At 35.9% G+C, this 19,824-nt stretch overlaps 2 protein-coding genes across 2 annotated transcripts; both read left to right on the forward strand.

Moving 5' to 3' along the window:
* Positions 1 to 3,153: 3,153 nt before the first annotated feature.
* On the forward strand, positions 3,154 to 8,136 carry LOC104104894 (GDT1-like protein 3). The gene is made up of 9 exons (XM_009613086.4): positions 3,154 to 3,552; positions 3,649 to 3,717; positions 5,354 to 5,491; positions 5,823 to 5,921; positions 6,086 to 6,158; positions 6,555 to 6,643; positions 6,828 to 6,911; positions 7,327 to 7,386; positions 7,697 to 8,136. The coding sequence occupies exons 1-9, from the start codon at positions 3,478 to 3,480 to the stop codon at positions 7,883 to 7,885; spliced, it is 876 nt and encodes a 291-aa protein (XP_009611381.1). The 5' UTR covers positions 3,154 to 3,477; the 3' UTR covers positions 7,886 to 8,136.
* Positions 8,137 to 10,675: 2,539 nt separating this feature from the next.
* LOC104104895 (CRIB domain-containing protein RIC4-like) lies at positions 10,676 to 13,678 on the forward strand. The gene is made up of 3 exons (XM_009613087.4): positions 10,676 to 10,980; positions 11,458 to 11,604; positions 13,102 to 13,678. Exons 1-3 carry the CDS (start codon positions 10,848 to 10,850, stop codon positions 13,359 to 13,361), a joined length of 540 nt encoding a protein of 179 aa, XP_009611382.1. The 5' UTR covers positions 10,676 to 10,847; the 3' UTR covers positions 13,362 to 13,678.
* Positions 13,679 to 19,824: the final 6,146 nt, after the last annotated feature.

Here is a 19,824-nt window from a genome sequence, read left to right on the forward strand (position 1 = left end):
TAGGGCCGCATCTGCGACCTTCCTCTCGCACGTGCGTGTCCACACCTGCGGCCAATCTCACCGCAGGTGCGATGACACCAGAAGCTGGAAAGTTTCAACAATACTCCCAAGTCAATTTCTAGTCTGCTAACCACCCGGAATCCACCCGAGACCCCCAGGACCTCAACCAAATATACCAACAAGTCCTAAAATACCATACGAACTTAGTCGAGCCCTCAAATCATATCAAACAACAACAAAAATACGAATCGCACCACAATTCAAGCTTAATGAACCTTGAAACTTCAAACTTCTACAACCAATATCGAAACCTATCAATTCACGTTCGATTGACCTAAAATTTTGCACATAAGTCATATTCGATATTACGGACCTACTCCAACTTCCGGAATCGGAATCCGACCCCAATATCAAAAAGTCCACTTCCGGTCAAACTTCCCAAAAATTCAACTTTCGCCATTTCAAGCCTAATTCAGCTACAGACCTCCAATTCACAATACGGACACGCTCCTAAGTCCAAAGTCATCCAACGGAGCTAACAGAATTGACGAAACTCCATTCCGGAGTCGTCTTCACACAGTTCGAACTACGATCAAAATCCTAGAACTTAAGCTTATATTTTAGGGACTAAGTGTCCCAAATCACTCCGAAACCAAGAATAAAACCTCCCAGCTAGTCACATAAGCATAAAATAATACAGGGAAAACAGTAAATAGGGGATCAGGGCTATTACTCTCAAAATAATCGTCCGAGTCGTTACAAAAGGAACATTAGAAAGAATACAAGAGATTATTAGAAAAAAGCTTTGTAGGAAACCATGATCGGGATTATCAAGGGCGTGGTACTTGAAAAAGGGACAAATGTGAAGGTCCCTAAGCAAAAAGAGTATGGCGGTGTACGAGATGTACGCGAGGTGGACGACTTACTATGGAGGATGGACAAGCACTTTGAGGTAGTCAAGGAGGATGACGAATTTGTTAAGGTACACAACGCCTCAATGTACTTGATCGAGGTTGCCTCGCTGGGGTGGCGTCGGAAGTGTGCCAACATGGAAAAAAGGGCCATGCAAGATTGGGTCATGAAAGTAGTTCAAGAAGGATTTGAAGAGCAATTCTACTCGATGAATGTAGTGTACGAGGCTAGGCGGAAGCTAAGAGAGCTCCGACAAACGGCCATAATTCGGGAGTATGTGCGCGAATTCACTACCTTAATTCTGCAAATCTCATCGTTGTCCGAGAAGATTATTTCTTCTACTTCATGGATGTGTTGCAAAATTGGGCAAAACAGGAGTTAAGAATACATCAAGTAGCCAATGTGGACGAGGCCACCGCAGTAGCCGAGTTGCTCGTTGAATTCAAGATGGAGCTTGCCAAGTCCAAAGAAAAAAATGCTGAGAGGGGTGGGGGAGATCATGACAAGGACAAGGGGAAAGTCATAGCCGAGGTATACACGGGCAAAGGCAAGGGGCCATCCCTTAATGGATAGAGGTCCAAGAGAAACGGCAAGGGGCCAAAAAACGGTAGCGAGTACGTGCCTAAGGGAGGGTGCTACTTCTGTAAAGGATCACATCGGGCAAGTGAATGCGCAAAGTTGGGAAAACTTGCAACAATGATCGGGAATTTTGCTCAGGCACACAAGGGTGACACAGGAGGGACCTCATACATTGGGAGGATGCGCTTGGAATCTAAGCCGAAAGTAGGGGATTCCAAAGCCTATCTTGGCGCCATGCAAATGAAGCAGGGTGGCAGCAAGAAAAGTTGGGCGGACATAGTTAAAGAGGATAGAGAGTTACAAAGTAATGGCACACTATCGAACTTAGACAATGCACAAAGCAGATGGATCAAGTTTGCTAGCAAGGGTGGGACCACAGAGGGCAGCCAAATAGAGAGTGAAAGCATAGACCCGATGCTTGAGAAGCTGCTAGACTTGGTCGAGTCATGGGGAGATTCAGGCCAAGAGCAAGGAGAGGCATCCGATGGGCGGAGGATCGAGGCCATCATTGCTAGCCATCCAAAGTACAAACGGAGCAAGAAGAAAGGTGACCAGTACCTTGTGACATGGGAAGGCAAACCGCTCCATAGGATATCATGGCTAATGGACAAAGATCTTCGGCGACTCCAAGGCGAGGTAGGTGCGCACGTACGTGTTGATACTTTGTGCCGAGGGCGGCACAAAATTAGGTGGGGGAGAGTGTCATGACCCGGCACATCATTATGCCACGTAGGTACCACTTGGCATATATTTTTGCCATATGGAAAGCTTACACATGAAAGAGGCTAGAAATTGTAGGAAAGTTCTAGAGAAATATAAAGATTTCCCAAGAAAGACCCTAGAACTCTATGGATTTGCTAGGAAAGTCCTTGGAAGATTCTAGTTATGTAGAGAATAATAGATATGGGTCTTACTTGTAAATAATAAGGGACTTGTGTAATAATTAATATTTACACACTAGCCCCTCAGAGATTAGTATATAAAGGGGACCATTCATTTGTAATTCATCAAGCAAAACAATCAAGTTCTCTACAATAAAAAATTTCATTTAGCAAATTTCTCTTAGCTTTCTTATCTAACATTCCCTTAGCAGTCTTGAGTGTAGTATTTTAGGCTGACTTGGCATAGCAGGATCGTGAGCAAGTTGTCAAGTGCCGCACGTGTGCTTAGTTCAAGACTAAAGACGTGACATAAGCCTCTAAATTTATAGACAATGAAAAAGTGAGATGAAGAGATGCAATTTAAAAGATATCTCTTCCATTTCCCATTCACACTCATTCGCGAAACCTAACATGCACTATAATGGTGAAAGCAATTCGAAAAATATTTTAACGAAATTTTCAATTGAAAATTAAAAATAATGGCTATATATTTGATGAATAAAAGTAAATTCAAAATTTAAAATATTACAAGGAAGATGACCTAGATCAACAAATGAGAGAAGTTATATTCCTCTATTTGTTGAAAAAATTGTCAACCAAACATTTAAAAATAACTTTTTAATCAAAAATTTTCGTCATACTAAACACACCACACGCTTCAAGTTAAAAACGCTCATACATATACTGTGTTTAACACAAGTAATAAACGCATACATGTGTTTTTCTTACCTACATCTACTTGCACCGGTTTATTTACCGGTTTAATTCTCTTTCTCAAAATAAAACATTAAACAAGATCCCCACTTTCCTTTTCCAGCTTTTGGGGGAGAGAGAGGTCTTGCTGGCAATTTTACTCTCTTTGCTTTGCTTTTGTCCGCAAGATCTCCTCTCCTTCTTCTCTCTTTCCTTTGTAATAATTAATAAAACTTCCGCGTTAATCCCAAATCCCAATTCCCTCTACTTGATCTACTAACACCCTAACACCCTTTTCATTTCCTTCAATAAAAACCTCACCTTTCCCCCTTAAATTCCACTTATTTGCTCATTTTCTTGAAGAATTTCAAGAACTGAGCTTTGTACTCAATTACCCAGTAATAGAAACAAAATGGGTTTTCATTTAAACCCAAAATATATATGGATCCTCTTACTTCTCATTACTACCCCTCTGATTTTTGCTCAGGTAGTGTTAAAATCGGTTCTTTAACATTTTGGGGGTGCAAATGATGTATGATGTCCTTTTAATTTTGATTTTTTTAATTGTTTTGGATTTACTTAGGATGCTGTGGATGAAACTGAAATTGTTGAGTCAGGTGGACGGTTCAAAGATCTGGGTAGGCGTAGTAAAGTGAGTATACTTTAGCTTAATTTGCAATTTTATCTGTTTGATATTTTGAAAATTTACTGAATGTGTGTGATTTTTATGCATTGAAAGGTGTACATTATTAGTTTGGTGTGTGAGTGTATGTGTTTGTCTTTAGTCATTTACTTTTACTGTTTTACCTTGCTGGCAGCTGCTTATTATAGTGCTGCACAGAGGTGGATCCAGAATTTAGAGTTAGTGGACTTGGAATCAGGGGTAGATGTAGGCTTTAAGATATGACTCAAACCCTGTATATATGTAACGAAATCCACAAAATATGTAAAAATTGAAATTGAGAACCTAGTTGCTAGCACTTGAGGTCGCGGTTCTAGAATCCAAAACCCATAAAGCTCAAATCTTGGATCCGCCTTTGCTTGGAATTCCACTACTGTAACTGTATTTTTTGAAGCAGTAGGTTCGGCTGAACGCACTGCGTATATACTAAGTTCATTCGACCTTGATGCTGGAGTAGTATGTCATAGGATTACGCAGAGAGTGGAATAGAAGATCTTGTGATTACTTTTTGCTCATTTCTCCATATCTACTGAAGCTTGGTGTCAAATACTGAAGTAGAACCTTAATCGATGTAAACTTAAAGAGATATGATGCATACAGAACTAAAGACATACCCCTATAAAGACCCTATATATTTACTGAAGTAGAAGTGTAGCGGTGGAATATTAGTCTTGCTATAGAGTACAATGTCGGATGGAGCTAAGATTAGATGCAAGCATGTTTACCAGGTGCGGAGAGTGACATGTTATATGCACTGCATGAGCATCCATCAGAGAGAGTATCAATTTAGTTTAATAAGCTTTTGTCTGAGCAGCAGTTTTATACTCGAAAGTTACTGCGAATCAGTGATTTAGTTGTCTGTGTATCATCGAGTCAGGTGAAAAAAGATCTACAAAAACGATATAGGCTGGGAGTTATATGATTGAATGGATACCTTGGTATAACTCTGCTGATAAATGATGTGTAGTGGCCCCCTGGGCTTTGGTCTAGTAGTAAGAGCAAAACGCGTGATGTCTTGATTAGGCGCACGCCACGAGTTCGAACTCTGCACTTGACAAAAGTCTGGTATTCACATGGAGTGGATAGGGGGGGCGGGCTCATTATCCATCGTGTTTCGAACCGTGCTCCAGCTGACCAGAAAAAAAATTGATCCATAGTGTGTTAAATAAAGAATTGAAAGAACTGCAAACAAGAAATGGTTCCTTCTGTTATGTATGATTTGAGAACTAATGGGTTACCAATAACCGAACATCAAATTTTAATGTGACACTATTTGAGGAGTTTAATATGTTTTTGACTTGTGTATTATATAAGCAGCAACTCAAAAAACTATTAAAACAGTAATTGGAAAGTTAGATTTATTGTAAAAACATCATATCCAGTTTTAATTTATTTAGATAAAATGAAGTTTGATTTTGAGACTTTTAAAGTTGTATAAAATAATTGAATGGCATTACACATTTTGGTATTTCTCCAAATAATAGGAACATGTCTTTGAATGGGGATTAGGGAAATAATACTCATCGCTAGCTTATACAATCTTGCTTGGCATTTCTACCACACGTGTTTCTAATTTAGTTTGTTTTTGCATTTATTTACTGGGCAGATTATTGTTGAGAAACTGAAGTCTGGTGTTGTGAGGGATGATGATCCAGATTCCGTTGATCTTGGTCTGGACTTGGACTCTAATCTTGGCACTCTTGATGCCTTTTTTGCTAGTTTGTCGATGATCCTTGTCAGTGAGGTTAGTAACTATGCCAGTTTATTCTTTTACTACTGCTGTATTTCGTTGCAGTTAATTTCTGGTTAGTCTGCTTTTCTTCATGACAAAGGTTGTACACTTATCAGTTATTTGTGATTTTCTGCTTCTCACGATATTAGTGATGATGACTATGAGGTTAGCTGTTGAAAATCTTTTACTTCAAAATAGCTGGTTGGTGACTTTTAAATTGAACACTTCTGTTTCTCAAACCAAACTGCAGTTTGGCGATGAACTATTCATTTTGGCTGTGCCGTCGTCAAAACATTGCCTTACTCTTGTTTAATAAGTGTTTTATGGATGGCTATGCTGCTAGATTGGTGATGAGACATTTATAATAGCAGCTCTGATGGCAATGCGTCACCCCAAATCAATCGTTTTATCTGGTGCACTCAGCGCTTTGTTTGTTATGACTGTAAGTAATTTGAACTTCCTTCAATACTTTGTTACTTCACACATACATCATTACTTCTCTCCCCTTCATTATGTTAAATTATTTCTCCTACATTTACAGTTCTCACTTTTAGTATGTGCAAATATGTTTAGTACTAACTCTAGGTCTCTTCTTCATATAACTAGATACTTTCTACTGGACTTGGTAGGATAGTGCCAAATTTGATATCAAGGAAGCATACAAATAGTGCAGCTACAGGTTGGTACTTTACATATTGCTGTTCTGTAATTGTCTCGGTTTACTTTAACAATGTGATACCTTTCTGTTGATTTTGGCTCTATAACTGTCTCTAAGATCTCGACTTGAAACCTGACAGTAATTTTTCCGGTGTTCTTATTCCAGTTTCTTGCCAGATTTTTGATTTTTCCTTTGTAGAAAATTGAATTAGTGAATAGCTACTCATTCTTTCTATGCAACATAATGTAAATTGTGATTTCTTATTGGGTTGCAATACTACTACGTTTTTTCTGTTTTTTTCTTCTTGACATGCCTATTTTCTGCATATTTTGTGGGATAAGACTGATTCTATCGTTCCCATCCTTATTTCATTCGATTAGATAGTTACAAAGTTCTATTTTTCCTATTTTTGTGCAGTTCTTTATCTCTTTTTTGGGCTTCGGCTTCTCTATATTGCATGGAGATCATCAGATTCAAAGGCTTCGCAGAAAAAGGAAATAGAGGAAGTATGTTCCCCTTTCTATTGTTTTTTTTTTTTTTTTTTTTGATAATGGATGTTCCCCTTTCTATTGTGAGATGTTTTATATTGCTATATGGTCTTTCTTTAAACCTGGAGTATTACTTTTGATTTTCTCTTAGTCCAGAGTTGCCCGGTAAATTTGATCTCTTGGTGAATATTAAATCTTTCAGGTGGAAGAAAAACTTGAAGCTGGACAGAGCAAAGCAGCAGTCAGGCGATTCTTTTCTAGATTGTTCACACCCATATTTTTGGAGGTATTTATCTGCATTTGAGCTCAATATATGTTCCATTCAAAGGAATGTCTGTTATTTTTTTAATTTCACTCAAGGGTGTGTCCAATGGATAGACCAGAAAATTGTGATAAGAGGGAATCTAAGTAATCCGATTTCCTCTTAATTTCGTAGAGAGTATTACTTTTTCTTCCATCAAATATGTGGAATGGAAGTGCTGACATATCTTCCTCAAGTTTACTTCATTTCCCCGTTTCCCTCTTAAATGACATGTTCCCACATTCTAATTTCTATCCAATTTCCCATTATTTTGCTTCCTCCAATTGTGTCACATGTTGTATTTTGTTGGTCCGACCATATCAGTTTATTACTTAATTAAAATCCTAAAATCTATGAAATTTATAAAATAACTAACATTAATTTGTTGTCGTCTGTGCAGTCTTTTATCTTGACCTTTCTCGCAGAGTGGGGAGACCGCAGCCAGATAGCAACAATTGCTGTAAGATATTCTTATTTCCTTTTGATTGGGGCTCACAAAAAGCTGGGTGCTACCTTTGTTTTCACGTGCTCGTTAATCTCTTGGTTTTCAAGTTGTAGCAATTTTTTAAAATAGTTAATAAGTCAAGAAATTATTAGCTTATAATAATAGGAAAGTAAAGAAGATTACTGGTAAGTAGAAGCTATAGAGGTATTCACTGTCTCGAGCAAGAATATGGCTAAGCAGAAACATACAGGGCTTATTAGCTTAGTAATATGTGTCATTTAAGTTCAAGCGACGTGTTTAATTGATTATGATCTTCATTCTGCAGTTAGCTACACATAAAAATGCAATTGGTGTTGCTGTTGGGGCAACAATAGGACACACTATATGTACTTCAGTGGCAGTGGTAGGTGGAAGCATGCTCGCATCGAAGATCTCACAACGAACAGTAGCTACAGTCGGAGGGCTTCTATTCCTCGGGTTTTCCTTGTCATCGTATTTCTATCCACCTCTATGATTTTGGCTTCATTAATCGACCTTAATTCTTCCGGAATGGCATTGTTGAATCCAATTTTTCGGTTATTTCAATAGGCTTAAGAAGGAAATGAATTATTTGTACTACAGGAGTTTTACCTTATTTTTTTGTGTGTAAATGCAAGGGTATGGAACATGTTTTACATAAATCAGAAACATTGTTGAAAAATGGGCAGTTGTCTATGTTTACATTGTTTTAGAAAGAAGTATGAAAAATTGAGATGACTTCCTACACTAGAGTATTCTCCTTTAGTGTGCTATTGCTTTTAACTTCACTATGAATACAACAACAAACAAATAACAATCCCACATAGTGGAGTCGGGGCAGGACAAGTGTACGCAGACCTTACCCCTACCTTGTGAAGGAACTTCACTATGAATATCCCCTAAAATTTATTTTCCTGTCAATTTATTCCATCAAATGCCTAATGTCTAAGAGCTCCTTTACGAGTTAGAATATTGGAAACAAGGGGGGAACTAATACAAAGTTTGGTTGGCTGCATAAGAAAAGGTTATCTTCGCAAAACTAATTCAGCGTTTGGTTAGCGAGAATCTGAAGGGGAGCCGAGCCTTGGTGTAATTGTTAAAGTTGCTGCCTTGTGACCAGGAAGTCACGGGTTCGAACCGTGAAAATAATCTCTTGCAGAAATGCAGGGTAAGGCTGTGTACAATAGACCCTTGTGGTCCAGCCATTTCTCGAACCCTGCACATAGCGGGAGCTTAGTGCACCGGGCTGCCTTTTTGGTTAGCGAGAATCTTGTCTTATTTTATACGAGATAGAATGCGGAATACTAGCAATACATAGATAAGGTTATTTGAGGGAGAAAAGGTCCTAAAATAGTTACTCATGAAGCCACCTTCCTACAAAAATGAGACTAAATTTATTGATCTTTTCTTTGTTCTAATGATTATATTTCAGACAATTTGGACTGACTAGCAGTTAGGTATTCTATCTTTGTTTCATATTAGAAAAGGAAAATGAAAGACAGAAAATATTTAATGCAAAATTTCAGCAAAAAGTATGAACTTTTACTCTATCTGCCTACTTATTTTTACTACTTAATTCTACTTCACTGCATCTAGGGACCAGATAATATAACCTTTTTGTTAGGTTTGTTAGTTTTTTTCCGTCCCCACAAATGTATAGGCATTTGTCTACCTCAATGCCTAAACTTGGGTAAATGTCCACATCAAAGAACTCAATCAAGAAAATTTTGCAAGGACATGACCTTTTGGAATGTTTATTTCTTCATTAAAAAAAAGTTTGATTTTGTACTTAGCTATCTTGGGTGTAACTCTATGGATATATGCTGGTTTTTATGTCTTAACTAAAGAGTTGTACTTTGAGGATGTTCTAGAATTCTAAGGATAACTAACATACCCGGTGAAATCTCACAAGTGAGGTTTGAAGTCCGTAGTGTATATGCAAATTTTTCCCCATATATATCTTGTGGGGTAGAGAAGTTTCCGATAGACCCTCGGCTCAAGACAAACATAGTCTTGTCTTAATTTTAAAACCGAAACATAAGCATGTTCTAGAATGCTAGCTAAGTTCAATTCATAAAGTTCCCCATTTAACATGTATAATATAAAGTTTTGCAGTTATTGACACTTATACTAAAGGCAGATACTTAGTGAAATAATCGAGGTGTATGCCAGTTGACCGGACACCACCATTAACAAAAAGACAGTGCAATGTTTACTACATTTGCAAGTTATACACAAGTTATAATTAATATCCACGAGGTACAAAGAAAATATCTTATTCTATAAAGGAATAATTCAATGCAAGACGTTTGGATCCAAAGTTAGTTACACTTGATATATTCCTTACACTTAATATCCTACATTTGCTTGTAATAGACTCCATAGAGGTGGAGTCCAATTTAAGTATATGAACATTCCACTAGAAATGAAATGAAAGAAAAGGAAAAGAGAACTTTAGATTATATATGTTTAGTGTCAATGGGAGAGTACTGTTTGGTATGATCTCTCCAACAAAAACAAATGGTGACTTCTCCTCTAAGTGTAGCAAGTAAAAAGGAGAAGACCCCACCATGCATTTAGCCCATCATCTTTCTACCACTCAACAGATAGGATTTAAGTTAGATACACTGTTAATATAAAAAATATATTATGCATTATTAACCGTCAGAAATTTCGTTAAGAATATTCAAAGGTTGTCTACGGCAACAATCTCTCTGTGTTCTTGAAGGTAAGAGTAAGGTCTGCGTACACACTACCCTTCTAAGACCCCACTTATGGGATTACACTGGATTTCTTGTTGTTGTTGTTGCGTTCAAAGTTTAAAATATGTATACAAAAAGTATTTTTTAACCGATATACAAAGTATAATTTTTACATATGCAATATAATTTTTCGATAAAGGATATTTAGTTCAACTTAACACCCTTCACTTTATGTGACTACGCCACGGACTATTAGTACATTTCAAGAACCAGCTGTAACAAATTAATTATTTACTTTATTTTTAGGTTATAATCTCGCTTATTATGAAAAATTATTTATAATTACCTTTTAAATAACTTGATAGTGTTAAAATTTCTTGTGATATCATATATATAGAAGTTAATTTCTAACATATATATAAAGAAACAAAATAAAGACAAAGAAAGAGATATGAAGAATGTACAGTTGGGATTTCTTCTTTAGTTTACGTTTGATTTGGATATTCTAAGGTTTTTTTATTTATCTTTTTTCAGCTAAATATTTGTTATAGACTTTTAAATACGTACCATTATTCTGACTTAATAACAAAGGCAACTAGCAAACATTATATAACAAACTATTGTCTTTCACCAACCATCTTCCTCCTCCATCAGTTATATCTCAACCTCCTACAACTCTAAAGAAGAAAAACAATACACCCTTTGATAAGTTTAGTGTTTTTTTTTCTTTACTAGGTTTTTTAGTTTACAACAATAATGAGGTATAGAATGGAAAGATTTGTGTTACTTCCATTTTCTGTGGGTTGCATCTCTGAATCAAGTGTTGCAGTTGGTCATCATCATCAGCTTAATAAAAGTCCAAGTCCTGAACCCAAGTTAACTCTCCCAAGTATGTCTTATTTCCTTTTTCTCAGACATCGTTTAGTGGCGAAATCAGAAATTTTAACAGAATTTTAAAAAAAAATCAAGAATGTTAGCTCTAGGATTTAAACCTGCGATATAAAGTAATTTTTTAACCATCTTTATCACTTCACTAAAAGTTTCTTTATGTCCAAAAAAAAATTATTTTTGCCTTATTTAAAGAATATAATTTTTCGTAAAGGGATTCAATTGAACCCGTTCATTACATGTAGTTCCGCCACTACACCACCCCACTACTTCTAAAAAAGTAGACCAGTGCACAAGACATCCCGCGTTCACGACGGATCGGTCGGGGAAGGTTCACATCCCAAGAGGTGTGAAGTGGACAGTCAGTACAAGCATTAGTGGCTGCTTCCGCATGCCCCGCTACTTCTCTTCCCCTTTTTAATAAATTCATATGTCAATTTCTGGTTTATATTGGTATTTAACATTTGTCATAATGCAGGAAGCCAAAAAGAAGGAAAGGAGGAGGAGCAAGATCAAGAAGATGAAGATGACAAAGGTTTGGAGGGTGAAAATTTGAAGAGTACATTAGGCCTTATGGCCCTTCCCAAGTTTCAGAGGCTTTTCAAGAACTTGTCCCAGTTATTTGGTAAGTTCTCCTTGGATATTAGTATACTCTTCTTTAAAAAAAAACAAATATTAGTATAATACCTATGATGGAATTGGCTGCCTTCTGTTTAATGCATGCACTGTGTTTAATTTATTCATACGATACTACGTGTTTATATCAAATCAAATAATTTAATCAAGATGCAAATTTAAATGAGAATACATATCACTTAGTTTTTTAATTAAAATATTGTATATTGTCAACTTAATTTGTAGTTAAAAAACGGAAAAAAGAAACAAGATCTACACAATCAGCGTGAAAAAATGTAAAGTTTATAATTAAAAAAAAAAATCAGTTGGATTTGCTTATAACCTTTTCTTTTAACATATTATTCAGCAAAATAAAAATGTATTCTTAATTTACACTCAAGATCATCTAGATTCTTAAGTCAGCGAATACATATTACTACCATTAAACAAATATTCCTTTGTAGATTTAAAGAAAAACTAGTCATTTAATTTGTGATAATGGATAAAAAACACGTTGAGATTTTGTACAAAACGATATCAGTCTATTAGCACAACTCAGTTTGTATGTAGATTTTGTTGAGGTTTTATTTTAAGATGTAATATTCTTAAAATGAGGGTGAATGGGAAATGGAGGGAAAATGAAATTTTGAGTAAAATTTTAAGTTTCCCCCTCTTAACAATAAGACATTGTCCCATATTGGAAGTGGAAGACATTTTTGGTGGGTATATATATGATTGCTCTTCTTGTAGCTCTTAAAGAGTTAAGAAGAAAGCAAGCCTCGCGCCGTCGTCGTCGCTCGCTCGCTCGGCTCGGCTACGGCTACGGCTACGGCTACGGCTACGGCTACGGCTACGGCTACGGCTACGGCTACGGCTACGGCTACGGCTACGGCTACGGCTACGGCTACGGCTACGGCTACGGCTACGGCTACGGCTACGGCTACGGATTCGGATTCGGATTCGGTCAAATGATCGATTCAAACAAAGCAACTGTAAGTGTGATTTGCTACCGAACTTTGTGTTCGCCGAAACACTGGGGTTTGAAGTACCGCTACACCAGTGTGTAATTCGTTCTATCCTGGGAGGAAATAATCCATTACCTTGGGTACTAGGAGGGGATTAAATTCCTTAAGGAAACACTGTGAATTCAGTGGGCTCGAATTCATTATTATTGTTTCATTACGTTAACTTATATTTTGCAGAATTAATATTTACAAATACAGGAATATTGACCGGGAATAACAGATTTGGGTGTGGAGTTATAGAGGTTCTAAGACTTTACTTCTTATTCTAAATGAATGTTTATTTTTCGTTACTCTCAAAGATGTTCGCCTATATCCATTTATTCCATATATATATATATACATATAAAGAGAGACACACACACATATATTTAAAGATATTATTTACATATATATATTTGTGTATTTTTTCTTCGAATATTGTTAGATGCATCCATTTTGATTTAAGTGTATACTTATTTTTTTATTTTATTTTTGTGAACCAGTGGACAAGGAAGAAATGGAAGACGAAGAGGAGGAGATGGGAATGGAAATAGGATTACCAACAGATGTGAAGCATGTAACTCACATTGGAATAGATGGTGATTCTACTTCTAGCCTTTCAACAAGAAATTGGGATCATCTTAAATCCCCTAATGATAATTTCCTCACTCATTTCCCTTCTAATTTCCCTTTATCTCCTTTTGCCATTGCTCATTCACCTCACTCCCCTAATCACATTTCCATGGCTAGCTCCTCTTATTAATTAATTCATTAATTACCGCTTTTCACTCATCCGCCACTGGAAACACTATTTTTCGTCCGACTTGTATGTGTTAAGCATGTCGTCAGTGTTCATCCTGAGCCAGGCTCGTTTCCCACTGTCAAAAAAGGATCAATTTGAATGAAGTAATTCTTATATGTTGGAAAATTTGTGTCAATGTTACCTTTAATTGGTTCTTGTCAAAGTATTGTACTTGGATGGATTACTTGACTATAGAGTTTGTTGGGTGTGGGAAAAAAGTTAAATGTATATTTGTTTCTTTTTTACTTCAGTAAAAATAAATAAGTTCATTATTGTTATTATTATTATTATTATTATTATTATTATTATTATTATTATTAATATTAATATTATAAATTATGCACGTTTGGGTAATGAATGGTGTATGCCGAATTTTTTTATTAGATTATTTTTGGCCTGCTGTTTTATGTCTTCCAATCCAAAACAAAATTGGATTTTGGTTCTTGTCAAAAGTATTGTACTATGATTGCTTTACTTGCCTATATAGTTTGTCGGTGTTGGAAAAAACATTCAAATGTATATTTTCTTTCCTTTTTCTTTCGGAGAAAATAAATAAGTTCATTTATATTATTATTATTATTATTATTGTTTGGATAATTTCAGTATTATGATGGAAGAAGCCATCAAAATATCGTCAGAAATCATATATTTTCTAACGAGACTTCAACGATAATAATTTTATCAAAGTTTAGATGTTGTTAGAATTCAGCTCGTCAAATTGTTTTCCCAAAAAAATATTTGAAAATTAGTGAATAATTTTGCGAGATTTTGGCTCAACTTAGGTTAGGATCATTAGACCCTAATTGACAGTTGAAAAACGTTATTGGCTAACACGACGTTTTAAATTGGTTTTGGTGTATGAATTGGATGGTGAGATCTTGATAGGTTTGGGTCCTAGATATAGAGTCACCTTTATTAGAAAATACTTTACCTCCCAATATAAAATTTTCTGAGGCGAAACTAGATTTAGTCGGGCGCCAATGCAAATATTGAACACCCGGTAAAAACCAAAAAAGAAAAGAAAGATATTGATGGGTTCAAAACCTTACACATATTTAGATGTAGGATTGTGAATGCAACTCTAATCAAGATGAGAGTTTATTGTTATTGATAGAGAGTGATGGTTATCAAATATGGAGTATATTGTTAAAGGAAAGTGACAAATTCCAATCACAATAAAAATCATTTCGGCAAAATTATTTAATGTGGAAAGAAAGATGTAATAATTAGTTGGGACAATAGGGTAGAAATAGCATTCATTGGTCATTTTTCAACTTTATTTTTGAAAAATAGCTACTGTCCTAAAGTTTTAAATTTGATATACAGTCAGACCTCTCTATAACAATATCCCTATATAACAACATTTCTCTATAAAAGCCAAGCTTTTTCGAAACCAATTTTTATGTTATGTTATAATATATGTTTTCTATAACAACACTTTGCTATAACATTCAAAAATATTCGAAACAAATGAGGTTGTTATAAAGAGGTTTGACTGTACGCATATATGACGTAGACATATTTGATTGTGAATAATATTCAAATTAAATTGGACATTTTTTTCTTGAAGGAGAACGGTAGCTATCACCGCCGGAATATAAACACGATAATTAAACTAAAACATCACCGACAAAAAATATATTTTGGAAAATTATTAAATAGAGAATAGAAGAGCTAAAAAGGAACTTTAGGGAGTGACATTCAAATGTTTCCTACAAGAACAGAAGAAGGAAACTCTTAAATTAACAAACGTGAACGAAAATAAAACACATAAATAACAACATAAGCAATCAATGCAATTATAACATCTCATGTTTACTTTTAATATTAGGATCGGTAAATCGGGTAGTGCGGAATTTAGCAAAACAATGTTATAATGACAATAACAAAGACAATGCAAGTTGATAATAACGGCAATTAAAGAAGATAAAGAAGACACAAATTTAACGTGGTTCGGTCAAGGTGACCTACGTCCACAAGCGGAGAGGAGCAATTTCACTATACCAATAAGAGTACAAAAGAGAGTATAAAATTAGAATAAATACTTTAATTAGTCCCAAATACCCCAAGAGAATAACCTCACAAGATCACTCCAAAGAAAGGGTTCACACAAGTGTTTTCCAACACTCACTCTCTTACAATATTCTCTATAATGAAATAAAGGAGGAGAAAGAAAGACAAGAGTGAAAAACTCTTGAATTGGTGTGTTTACAAATGGGGAGAATCTCCTCTATTTATAGCAAGAAATCCTTGGCCTAATAGTGAATATTATGTTATGACAAATGTCATGATCCACAAATTTTGTTATAGTGGATATTATGTCATAGTAAATGTCATAAAAATTTGGCCCACTTGAGAAGAAGCCAAATTAAGGGTCATATTACAAATCTCCACCTTGGCCTAATTTCGGCTTATATATAGTAAATTTGCTCTACCTTCTCCGCAAAAAATCCCAATGGGCAAAATTATTCTTCATAAATGCCAATCAAGTTCAGGCAAAGCTTGAACTTGGACACTGGAAGAGGTTTCGTGAACATGTCAGCAGGATTGTCTCTAGTGTTGATCTTCTGAACAGAGACTTTTCCTTCAGCAATGATTTATCGGATGAAATGATACTTTATATCAATGTGCTTCGTCTTCTCATGATACATTTGATCTTTAGTCAAGTGAATGGCACTTTGGCTATCACAGTAAATGGTAATACCACCTTGGTGTAAACTGAGTTCCGCAAATAGACCCTTCAACCATAAAGCTTCTTTGATCGCCTCGGTCACTACCATATATTCTGCTTTGGCAGTAGATAAAGCTACTACATGTTGTAATGTAGCTTTCCAACTAATAGCGCAACCACCGATGCAAAATACATAGCCTGTCAGTGATCTTCTTTTGTCAAGATCACCTCCATAATCTGAGTCTACAAAACCAACCAAAGTGTTACTATTTCTCCCAAACTCCAAACATGTGTTTGAAGTACCTCGCAAGTATCTGAGAATCTATTTCACAACACGCCAATGTGTTTTACCAGGGCAAGCTATTTACCGGCTTACCACGCTCACTGCTTGTGAAATGTCTGGACGTGTACAAACCATTGTATACATAATACTGCCGACTGCACTAGAATAAGAAACCTGTGCCATGTATCTCTCTTCTTCCTCTGACTGCGGGGAATAAGCAGTTGATAACTTAAAATGAGCAGCAAGAGGGGTACTAACTGGTTTAGCATCTTTCATGCCAAACCTCTCCAAGACTTTCTCCAAGTACTTCTTCTAGGTTAGAAATAGCCTGTTGGTTTTTCGATCTCTTTTGATCTCCATGCCAAGGATTTTCTTAGCTGCTCCCAAATCTTTCATCTCAAATTCACTTTTCAGCTGACTTTTCAAATTGTGAATTTTTTGTTAAATCCTTAGTAGCAATGAGCATGTCATCAACATATAATAATAGATACACAAATGAACTATCGTTTAACTTCCGGAAGTAAACAAAACTATCATACATGCTCCTCGAATAACCATGACCCAATATAAAGGAATCAAACCTTTTATACCATTGTCTTGGAGACTGCTTTAATTCGTACAAGGATTTCTTCAACAAGCAAACATGATCTTCTTTTCCTTCACTTTCAAATCCTTCGGGTTAATGTATGTATATTTGTTCCTCAAGTTCGCCATGCAAGAAAGTTGTCTTAAGATCAAGTTGTTCTAATTCCAAATCATACATGGCAACGAAGGCAAGCAAGACACGAATAGAGCTATGTTTAACAACATGTGAGAAAATATCATTAAAATCAACTCCTTGTTCCTCACTATAGCCCTTTGCAACTAATCGTGCCTTATACCTCGCATCTTCAACCCCTGGAATGCCATCCTTTTTCTTGAAGACCCATTTGCAACCAACAATTCTTTTTCTTGATGGCGGCTTCACAAGAGACCAAGTACCATTCTTGTGGAGAGACTCAATTTCTTCATTCGTTGCAATTAGCCATTTGGCTGAGTCAGTACCAGAAACTGCTTCTGAATATTTTGATAGTTTCCCAATTTCTTCAGTTTTTTGTGCAACTGAAAAAGCAAATGCAACATAATTTCCAAACCTTAATGGTTGTTTACCTTCTCTTCTTGGTCTATGTTTGGCTATAGAATACTCTTCTTCTTCTGATTCAACTTCAGGAGTCTCAACTTCAGGAATTTCAGCTTCTGGCTCAACTTCAGGAGTTTCAACTGTATTTTGCTCCAAAGTTGATGAGCTTGGCTCAGAAAGAATGCCAATCTCAACCTACACCTGCTTCTGTGTACTCTTTCCTTTATTTGTATTACAAGAACTAGAATACTCTTTTCTAGAATGTAATCTAGAGGATTCATCAAAGGTTACATCTCTATTAATTATAAATTTTGGTGTCGTGGGATCAGGATACCATAGTCGGTATCCTTTCACCCCAGATGCATACCCAAGGAAAATGCACTTTTTAGCCCTTGACTCTAATTTTCCATCATTTACATACATGTATGCAGGGCAACCAAATATCTTTAAATCAGAATAATTAGCAGGAGTACCTGACTACATTTCCTTTGGAGTCTTAAGTTCAAAGGTGCAAAAGGAGCTCGGTTGATAATATAACAAGCTGTAGAGATAGCTTCTGCCCAAAAGGCGTTTGTCAACCCAGCATTTGAAATCATGCAACGAGCCCTTTCCAAAAGAATTCTATTCATCCTTTCTGCCATACCATTTTGCTGTGGTGTCATTTTCACAGTATGATGTCGAGAAATTCCTTTATTCTTGCAAAATTCGTTGAATTCATCATTATAAAATTTCAAGCCATTATCTGTTCTAAGCCGCTTAACCTGTTTTCCTGTTTGCTTCTCAATCAAAACTTTCCATTGTTTGAAATTTAAGAAAATATCACTTTTATTTTTCAAAAAATAAACCCAAACTTTCCTTGAATAATCATCAATGAAAGTTAACATATACTGGCACCACCTATTGATGGGGTATGTGAAGGACCCCAAAGATCTGAATGAATGTAATCCAAAGTACCTTTTGTTCTATGAATCGCTGGAGATTTGAAGCTGATTCTTTTCTGCTTTGCGAACACACAATGTTCACAGAACTCTATATTTTCGGTACTTTGGCCACATAAGAGACCTCTTTTGCTGAGGATGGAAAGACCCTTTTCACTCATATGCCCCAATCGCATATGCCACAATTTGGTGATGTCAGAATCTGATTTATCTGATATTGAAACTGCAGAAGCACCCATAACAGTAGATCCCAAAAGAGTATACAACGTACCAGATCTGCATGCTTTCATGATCACAAGAGCACCATGAGAAATTTTCAGAACTCCACCTTCACATGTGTACTTGCACCCAAGAGATTCTAGAGTGCCCAAAGAGATGAGATTTTTCTTCAAGTCAGGAACATGTCTAACATCGGTGAGAGTTCTCACCATACCATCGTGCATTTTAATTCGGACTATACCTTTTCCAATAACTTTGCAGGCAGCATTATTGCCCATCAAGACAACTCCACCTCCAATAGATTCATATGTGGTAAATAAATCCCGATTGGGACATATATGATAAGAACAACCCGAATATAAAATTCACTGATTATTAGATTTGAAACTATTATTAGTTGCTAAAAAAATAGTTCCCTCAGTCTCATCAGCAGCTACACTTGCTTCGGCAGTGTCAGTATTTTTATGCTCATTTTTCTTTTCTGTATGCTTTTCTTTATTTTTTAATTTAAAGCATTCATAAATAATGTGACATTCCTTATGACAATATTTGCACATGACATTTCTGTATCTGGATTTTGACCTTGATTTAGGTTTCTCACTACTTGAATCTTTCTTATTGGATCTATCTCTTATGAATAAGCCTTCCCCTTGGTTCCCATTAGTTTCTCCAGTAATATCTCTATCTATTTGTTCTTTTAATTTCAAAATAGATTTGATATCTTTATAAGAGATATTATTCTTTCTATAAAGCATAATATCTCTTATATGTTTAAATGACTGGGGTAAGGAAACAAGCAATAACACAGCTTGATCCTCATCTTTGATTTCAGCATCTATGTTACTTAAATCCATAAGAAGAGAATCAAAAGTATCAAGGTGTGTAAGTATAGTTTGGGCTACAGACCTAAAAACTTCATGTTTCGCAAGTAAATCCAACTCAGATTGGATTGCTTCTTGCCATTTTGGCCAATCACGTCTTTATCGACATTCTCTAACAGATTGAGATTCAAGATCCTCATTATCTTGCATAATGCTAGATGCAACATTGTATACAAAGACATAATCCACCACTATATTCAATCGATTCAAATTTGTCTTAATATCGATTGGATTTATTGATAGTTCCTTATTTTCTTGAGTCTCAGGCTCATCGATATCCTCATGAATCTCAAGATTGGTTAAATCATGGGT

The sequence above is a fragment of the Nicotiana tomentosiformis genome, chromosome 5, assembly GCF_000390325.3.
Source record: "Nicotiana tomentosiformis chromosome 5, ASM39032v3, whole genome shotgun sequence".
Classification (NCBI taxonomy): domain Eukaryota; kingdom Viridiplantae; phylum Streptophyta; class Magnoliopsida; order Solanales; family Solanaceae; genus Nicotiana; species Nicotiana tomentosiformis.